At 31.9% G+C, this 9,473-nt stretch overlaps 1 protein-coding gene across 1 annotated transcript; it reads left to right on the top strand.

Moving 5' to 3' along the window:
* Window positions 1-4,488: 4,488 nt before the first annotated feature.
* LOC125837563 (fasciclin-like arabinogalactan protein 17) lies at window positions 4,489-8,577 on the top strand. The gene is made up of 2 exons (XM_049516661.1): window positions 4,489-5,942; window positions 8,496-8,577. The coding sequence occupies exons 1-2, from the start codon at window positions 4,685-4,687 to the stop codon at window positions 8,543-8,545; spliced, it is 1,308 nt and encodes a 435-aa protein (XP_049372618.1). The 5' UTR covers window positions 4,489-4,684; the 3' UTR covers window positions 8,546-8,577.
* The last annotated feature ends 896 nt before the right edge of the window (window positions 8,578-9,473 follow it).

Below are 9,473 nucleotides of genomic sequence, written 5' to 3'. Positions count from 1 at the left end.
TTTCAAACTTTGGAAATGAATTCTGATCTAAATAATCCAAATTTGGTCAATTATCTAGAGCAATATTAAAAAGGTTAAAAAATAATAATCTTTACCTATCAAAATTAGTTAGTGACCAAAGATATATTTATTTCACAGGTCTAATCTATATTGACAACTCTATTATTAGTTTTTTTTCTCTGACACATAATGTCACTATTAAAACACAGATACTAGTAATTTAAATAGAAGGAACTATTTTTAAATGTTAACCAATGTTCCCTCCAAAAACAGGTGATTTTTGTTGTATTTTTCATTCAAACCTTGAAAAAAAGAAAAAAAAAATAGTAAATGTATTTTGTCCAATCATTTAAAAGTTGGTGGTTTTCATTATATTCCACATTCAATGAATTCCACTCCAATGTTCCTACTAAAATTCATTTATTACCTTTAAAAATAAAAATAAAAATAAAGGACAACTACTAATAGTATATTAGAATTATGAAGAGATTGATTATCTTATCTAAATTTTATTTATCAGATTGAAATTTAAAATTTGATACTCCCTCCATTTCAAAAAGGATGATCTAATTTGATTTGGAATGACGTTTAAGAAAAAAAAGATTTTTTAATTTTATGGTTCTAAATTAAAGTTCTATCAAATGTATCAAAATGTTTTGTGTAAATATGTCATGTGAAAAATTGAAGTTAAAGTGTTGCCAAAAAAGGAAAGAGGTCATTCTTTTTTAAACAGACTAAAAAGGAAATTGAGTCATTCTTTTTTAAACAGAGGGAGTATCTAATATCTACTTTCAATTACTAATTATAAAATTATCGAAATCGAACTTTGAAAATACTGAACATCTCATACTAATAAGTATTCATTCATTTTTAATAAAAAAAATTAAATTCAAACCTTGAATATAAGATCACTATTATTAGAGAATACTTTATTTTGTTTTAAAACCTTTTGATGAAATTTCAAATTTTATGAATTTGAGTAAAGTTTTGAAATACTCCGAACTATTGACTGCCTTAAAAACACATCTCTACTTGCCTAACTAAATTTAGATACACCTTTGATCTACCACATGACATAGTAAGTAATCTTAAACTCTTGTAAGAGCATGAACTCTTAATAAAAAGCCGATATAAACGTTGAAAACACCCTTAAACTTGACGAGAATTCAAGGTTGTATTCCACTCATGTTGCAAGATTAGAAGTGTATTTAAAGTTCAGTTAGTCAAGTAAAAATGATTTTTTAAGGTTATCAATAATTCAAAAATGAAACTAATAATTCACATTAAATTTTGGGGTGTTTTTATTACTTTTTTCTATAAATTTCAATACAAATATCGAACCCCGACAAAAAACATAAAACCACAAGAAAATTGGAGAAAGCACCAAAAAAAGAAAAAAGTGTTGGAAGACAACACGCAAAAAACTACAAAAAGGAATCGGCTTGGCCTATATGCGCCGCTAAGCCACCGTTCACAGCTCATTGATTATGCCACTTAACCGTGTGGACCCCATTTACAGCCTGTTCCAACTAAATTTAAAATAAAATAAAATAAAATAAAACAAAAATAAAAATATTCCTAAACCACACATTTTTTTTTGAAGGGAAACAAAATCTTGACAAAACTAAACTTAGGTCCCCCTATATTTTCATTGAGTTTTCTTTGTCTATTAATGATGATAATCGTTCGATCAGTTTATGTGTATCTCGATTGTATTATTAAGTACTTGTTACTTTTCATTGGTGGAGATTGGAGGAAACAAAAATCTTGGCAAAATTCAACTTAGGTTCCCACCAAAAAGGATTTTTATTGAGTTTTCAATTTTTTAAAATCAATAACAATAGTGTTCGATCGAATTGTGTACGTCTTAGTTATATTATCGAATTCTTGTTGTTTCTTACTTGTGGATGAAATCAAATACTTGACAAAACTCAACTTAGGTCCCCCAAGAAGAAGGAGAAGTCACCTTTTCATTGAGTTTTTATTTGTCTATTAATGTCGGTTGTGTTCGATCAAGTTATGCTTATATTAATTATATTATTGAATACTTGCTATCTTTCATCGGTAGAGGGAATAAGAAGAACACTTGGCAAAATTCAACTTAGGTCCCCTGAGAGTGAAGAATTCAAATTTTTATTTTTAATTAATGCACATCTTAATTATATTTAATGATTTTTCTAGTGGTGGAAAGAACCCAACAACTTAGCAAAACTTAAATGTAGTTTTTGAGTAAATAACTTATATATATATTTAATGATTTATTTTTTTTTATAAATATATAGTTTTGAGCACAACTATTGGATTCGATCAAACTCATAAGTTATCCTCTAGCACAACCTCTAGTGGGGTAAGTATCCCTTTCATCATAACTCGTAAAAATCAATTTCGAGCTCTAAAAATGAAATTGTTTCCCATAAAAGTGAAACTTTTGATCACAAAATTATATTAGTTTATTCTCAAAACGGGTATATGATTGAGAAGAGTACTATTGAAAATACCCCTAAATTTGATATGAATTATATTTTTCATCCCTAAAGTATTAACAACCTTAAAAGCACCGTGAAATAGTGCTTGGTTAATTTGCGCTTGTCTCAATTATTATATCAAATATTTTTTACTTTTCACTAGGGAATCAAAATCTTGCCAAAACTTAATTTAGGGCCCCCAAAAAAGAAGAAATCAACATTTAACTTTCCTTTTTTAAAAAAAAAATTAATAATAGTGTACGATTAATTTATGCACACTTTAACTATTTCACTAGGTATTTACATTTTCTACTTACGTAAATATTTGGTAACTCTATATATTACGGATAAGCAAATAAGTAGTATTTTCTTGCCTTCTCTCAAGAAAGAATCAAATGGTACACCGAATGGAATAAATAAAAATATTTCATTTTTTATATGAGATAGTAATCTTTAGATTAATTAATATTTTAAATCAAGTATGATATAATGTTAATCTCAAATTTATATCGAGATTATTTTTCTTACGCCACGTATTAATGATCCATCTCTTTACTTCAACCCTCATATCATTCTCCCCATTTCTTTTTCTTTAAAATAATGCCTACTTTATTTAGTGGATACAACAAAGTTACCAATTATTAGAACAAGAATGAAAACTTAAGGTCTAATCAATTAGTGTCTAATATGCTTTACATAGTTTTTCATACTTTTAGCTAATATGTGCTTGATAAAGGATTAAACATTGTGTTTTAGTTTGAACAAAAATAGTCAAAAAAATCTTCATATTTTAAACCCTTTTCTCAATAAATTTTATAAATTGATACTCTAATAAACACAATTGTACAATAAATCATAATAATTCTATTTTTTTATGCTAATTGTATCTTGTTTATCAACATTATTATCAAGGAAAAAGTAAAATCTAGGGTCACATGTCATACTTAAAGCTTAATAATTAACTAAACTTCATTATCCACATGTCACTTTTCTTTGGGTAAGAACTTTAACCCAAAGTTTCCCTAATTCCAAATATTTTAATTAAACTTCATTTTCCACATGTCACTAGTTTTCTCTTAAGGGTAATAAGAACTTTATCCCAAAGTTTCCCCAATTCCAAAGGCCAAAAAAAAAGGAAAGTTTGTGTTTACTAAAGTTTTCACTTGAAGCCAAAGTTTCCCCCTTTCACCATCAAAAGTTGTGGGATGGTTTGAAGTTTATAGTTTTAGAAGTTTGTTTTTTCAAAGTTTTTGAGTTAATAACTTATACTATATATTTAATGATTTTCTTTTGACAAATACATAGTTTTGAGCATAGTTATTGAATTCGATCAAACTCCTACGTTATTCTCTAGCTTTAACTTCTAGTGGTAAGCACCCCTTTCATCTTAACTGGAAATCTATTCGAGCTCTAAAAATGAAATCATAAAAAACATTTCCTTTAAAAGTGAGACTTTCAATCACAAATTGTATTAGTCGGTCCTCAAAACGAGTACAAAACCGAGAGAAGAATAGAAAACACTTTAAAACTTGGCATAAATTATTAGTTTCATCTCAGAACTATTGACATCCTGAAAAAACACCCATCTACTTAATTAACTAAACGTAAATACACCATTAATCTTGCCACATGGGTGAAATACACCCCTCAATTCTCGCCAAGTTTAGGGGTACTTTCAAAACTTATCTTGACTTTTTATAAAGAACTTCACATTCCTACAAGAGTTTGAGATCACTTGTTATGTCATGCAACAGATCAAAAATATATTTAAATTCAACTAGTCAAGTAAACTGATATTTTTAAAGTCATCAATAACTCGAAAATGACACAAACAATTCACATCAAATTGAGAGGAGTTTTCTGATACAAAATTCAACCCAAAAAAAGATACAAAGAGTGATAGAACACTAACAAAATATTTAAGAAAATAACCCTTGACCCTCCATTACCACTATACTTTATTTTTCCACCAAACAATGACAACTATATACCCCACGCCCTACTCCCACACCCCACCCCACCCCTTCTTCTCTCTTTCCCCTCTTTACTACCAAAACCAAAGCCAACCCACAAACTCACTCCATCATCACCCCACACAACACACATTGTCTTAAAGACATCACTAACTATAGAAGAATCAAGAAACCAAGAGCAAATTTCAAGAAAGTTGAAGAAAAAAATCAAGTCTTTCTCCTCTTCCTTCTTTTTCTTCAAGTGCCATGGATTTACAGATCTATGGTTTCTTGTTCACTTTGTTTCTCACATTCGCCATTAATGGTGCTACATTACAAGAAAAAGCCCAAATAACACCTCCTCAAATCAACTCAAACTCAGTTCTTGTAGCCCTTTTGGATTCACACTACACTGAGCTCTCCGAGCTAGTTGAAAAAGCTCTCCTTCTTCAACCACTCGAAGAAGCTGTAACTAAGCACAATATCACCATTTTCGCACCAAGAAATGAAGCTCTGGAGCGTGATTTAGATCCCGAGTTCAAGCGTTTCTTGCTTGAACCCGGAAACATTAAATCCCTCCAGAACCTCCTCTTATTCCACATGGTGCCAACCCGACTCACGAGCTGGCACAAGAAGAATCACACAACTCTATGCCCCGGAGAGGCTGAACGCCTCTCCGGGAACATGGTGAATATCATTCACCCGAATGATATAATCAAATCAGACGGAATCATTCACGGAATCAAAAAGGTCTTAATCCCTAAATCCGTACAACAATCCTTCAACAACCGAAGAAATCTCCGGTCGATTTCAGCTGTGCTCCCTGAGGGAGCACCAGAAATCGACCCGAGAACAAATCGATTGAAGAAAAAACCCAATCCAGTCCCCGCCGGAGCTCCACCGGTGCTACCAATTTACTCCGCAATGGCACCAGGTCCATCACTAGCTCCGGCACCAGCACCAGGTCCCGGCGGACATCACCACCACTTCGACGGTGAAACTCAGGTGAAGGATTTCATCCAAACCCTATTACATTACGGTGGATACAACGAATTAGCCGACATTTTAGTAAATTTAACATCGTTGGCTACTGAAATGGGGAGATTAGTTTCAGAAGGATACGTATTAACTGTTTTAGCTCCAAATGATGAGGCAATGGCAAAATTAACAACCGATCAGTTATCGGAACCCGGTGCACCGGAACAGATAATGTATTATCATCTGATACCGGAGTATCAAACAGAGGAGAGTATGTATAATTCAGTACGAAGATTTGGGAAAGTGAAATATGATACATTGAGATTGCCACATAAAGTTGTTGCTGAAGAAGCTGATGGGTCTGTGAAATTCGGGTTTGAAGAAGGATCGGCGTATTTGATTGATCCCGATATTTATACCGACGGGAGGATTTCCGTTCAGGGGATTGACGGAGTTCTTTTTCCGGTGGAGGATATTAAGGTGGCTCCAAAATCTGCTCCTGTTGTTGCTGCTGGTGATGCTAAAGTTGTTGCTAAACAAAGAAGAGGTAATACTAATTATAGTTTTGAATCTTAATTGTTGGTGTTTATGTGTTTTAATTATCTCTAATTATGTGAGTAATAACGATATATTCAGTGTAATTTCATAAATGGAGGTCTGGGAGCGTGGTGTGTGTTGTATGTAGGATTGTTTTCGATAGACTTCGGCTCAAGTGGGGTCCGGAGAATGTGGTGTGTATGTTATATGTAGCCTTGGTTTAAGGTAGATGTATTATTTTCGATAGACTTTGGCTTAAGTGGGGTTCGGAGAGCGTGGTGTGTGTGGTATGTAGCCTTAGTTCAAGGCAGAGACATTGTTTTCGATAGACTTCGTCTTAGGTGGAGTCTGGAGAGCGTGGTGTGTATGTTATATGTAGCCATGATCTAAGGTAAGGATATTGTTTTCCATAGACTTCAGCTTGGGGGGTCTGAAGAGCGTGATGTGTACATTGTATCTAGCATTGGTCTAAGTTAGAGATATTGTTTTTGATAGACTTCGGCTCAAGTGGGGTCTGGGGAACGTGGTGTGTATGCTATATATGGAGCCTTATTGTTACCTTGTGAAGGTAAAAATGTTGTTTTTGAATGACCTCGGGTCAAGTAAAACATCATCAACAACAACATATCTAGTGTCATTAAGTGAGGTCTAGAAAGGATAGAATGATTAAGTGAGGTCTGGAAAGGATAGAATGATTAAGTGAGGTCTGGAAAGGATAGAATGTATACCGTTTTCGATAGGGTCCGACTTAAGAAAGAACATATTAAAGCAAGGCTTGAGTAAAACATATTATCAAAAAAATTGTTAAAAATTAGTTTTTTTCCTTACAAGTTAATGTTATTAGCTCATAATTTGTCAAAAATTAATTTCTTTTGTACAAAATTTGGCGGTGGGTATAATGAGAATAATGGAATTATGGCTTTTTGTGATTCCAGTTGTTGCCAACTCTTTTTGTGGTGGAATTCTTGGACTTGACATCTAAGCTATGTTTTTTTTAATAAAATAAAAATAAAAATAATTCTAAGCTATGTGTGTCCAACTTTTGGAAATTGTTAAAAATTGCACAAATTGACAATTCATCTTTTCCCACATCAATAAATTTCCTCAAAATTTGATGGACAGAGTTATTCGATATCTATTGTGAACGAGGTAGTAAATTAGTCGCGATATGCAAACTGGTCCGGACACCACATAGTGGTAGACTTGTTTGTTTGCTTGTTTTGCTATGTTTTTTTTTGTGAGTTAAGATATCATTGTCATTATTTTTGAGTGATTAGTTAGTTTTTGTTTAATTTCTTTTATTAAATGCCATAAATTGTTAGGTATAAATATGCCCTGCACGTTTTTGTAGAAAGTGACAATTATTTTAAGTAATTAGTAGTTGAGAAATTTTGTCGGTGAGCCATATATATAATAATTATATAATAAGATTAAAAAAAAAGAATTAATTCTTTGCTTGATATATAGAACTATTCTAAAACCATTTGATGGAGTTAGTATTTTCTTTTTTTTTTTAGTAGTTGAATTATTAAAAGATGAAAAAAGTTGGCTTGGTCATACCTAACCATAAAGCATTCATAGTAAAAGGTTAACCACCAAACGAAGGGCGGTTATCCCTCTTTATCTTTAATCAGAAGTCTCGAGTACCTCAAGTGAGACTTTCCGGCAAAGATAGGACTTCTTAGTTAAGTTATAGAGGGTTGAGTGTGGAGAAGGATAGAGAGACAAAAAATCACCCTCGAGTTTCAAAAGCCTCCCTTAGTCTAAAAGGTTAGCTGAGATAGAGCCTTTCGGTTCAAGACTTGGTGAATGTCCGGTTTTAACCTTATTACGTGTCTAATGTGTGTCTAATGTGTATATCACGTGTTTTGCTCTTACCACTAGACCAAAAACCGAGCGCTATCAAGTCAATTGTTTTGGTGTCTAATATGCATTGATTTTTCAACAATTTGGATGTTTAGTCCTTTGGAGACCAGCCAGCCTAGCCTATTTGTTGACAAATTCTTTGCCCCCACTTGTTCTCTAAATAGTATATTTCATTTCAATTATCAGTTGTCATGATCATGTCAATTTCATTTTGCTATTATGAGTTGGCATCAAAGGTAGTCAAGTGACACCCCTTCGTCGTAAGATAACACTGACATTGATAGGTTCATTCTTTTTTATGTATATATACTATGTATACCATCTTCGTGGAGGATGCTATGTTATTCGAACTCCCAACATAGGTTTCGAATGCAACCTTTCGTTTTCTACTGACGTTGGCTCACGTTAGGGGGGTAGCCATGTGGGAGGAAGGGGTTATTACACTGTATATACAAGGTTAAAATTATCTTCTATGTATATATATACATGGTAGATGTTCAATCTCTTACCTTGGTGAAAATTCTGACTCTGCTACTGAATCAAGTTACCACGCAATCTAACGAAAGCGAAACTGTCCCCTCTCCTATATCACTTTTGACTTCTTCACGTGTTTTACTTTTTTATACGTTAATTCTTCTTAGTGAAAATTCCGACTCTGCCAACACGTTTGCTAAATTATTTGTGTTTTTATTTGCAGGAAAGTTGATGGAAGTAGCATGTAGTATGATGGGGTCATTTTGTCATTAAAATTCAAGATCAAGAAATTGAATTATGAAGATGGTAATTCAGTTAGGATTTGGGGAGAAGAGGAAAAAAAATAAAAAGCTACAAAATTTTCTGAATAAATGGCAAATTTTTAATATTTTTTTTCTAGGAGAGCCTTGTAAAATTTAGGGAAGGAGAAAAAAAAATGCTTGAATTGAAGTAAAAATTCAGAAAAAGGGATTTTTCTCCTTTTTTTTTTTTTTTTTTGGTTTTGTTATATAAAGTGTAATTACTACATATCAATTTTTTATTTGTATTTAAGGTTTGTTGGTACCAAACACTTTGTATGCAGAAATATACAGTCTTTTTTGTCCTTTTATTTATTCACGGGTGATTATTATTATTATTATTATTTCTTTTTTAATGTTATTTTTACCATTGTGATGTGATACTTTAATAACTTGTAATGCAACTTTTTCCAATTCTTTTATTTGATGTGATGTAATTTGTATTTTAGTCTTTGTGGAATTGGAAACATTTTTTTATCCTTTAAAAAAAGTTTATTAGATATTTGTGCTAGTGAAAAATAGTAAATAGTGTAACACAAATGTATTTTTGCTATTTTGAGTTCTTGTTGGGAAAAATTGATATAGAGCTTTGTTAGATTCAGGTGAAATGTAGAGTGTAAGCGAAGAAAATGAAAAAGATGAAATTATGCCCCTTAATCAAAGTTTATATCAATAACTAACGCAACTTCATACCAATTGTTTCATACTATTAACCATCTGACCTTATTTTGTAACCTTACCCTCCCTCTCTTTAAATAATTTTTTATAACAATTTAGATTTTACTAATAATGTTAAAAAAATAAAAATCATTACACTATCTATCAATATATATGTAATTTAAATCCTATTTGAAAATGGTGGTTGGATGTACATCTTTTAGGGTGAAAACAAAAAGTAGGAT

Source organism: Solanum verrucosum, unplaced genomic scaffold (genome assembly GCF_900185275.1).
Source record: "Solanum verrucosum unplaced genomic scaffold, falcon-dt-bn FXZP01000284.1, whole genome shotgun sequence".
In the NCBI taxonomy this organism is placed as follows: Eukaryota; Viridiplantae; Streptophyta; class Magnoliopsida; order Solanales; family Solanaceae; genus Solanum; species Solanum verrucosum.
This window is presented reverse-complemented; position numbering and strand designations above follow the sequence as displayed.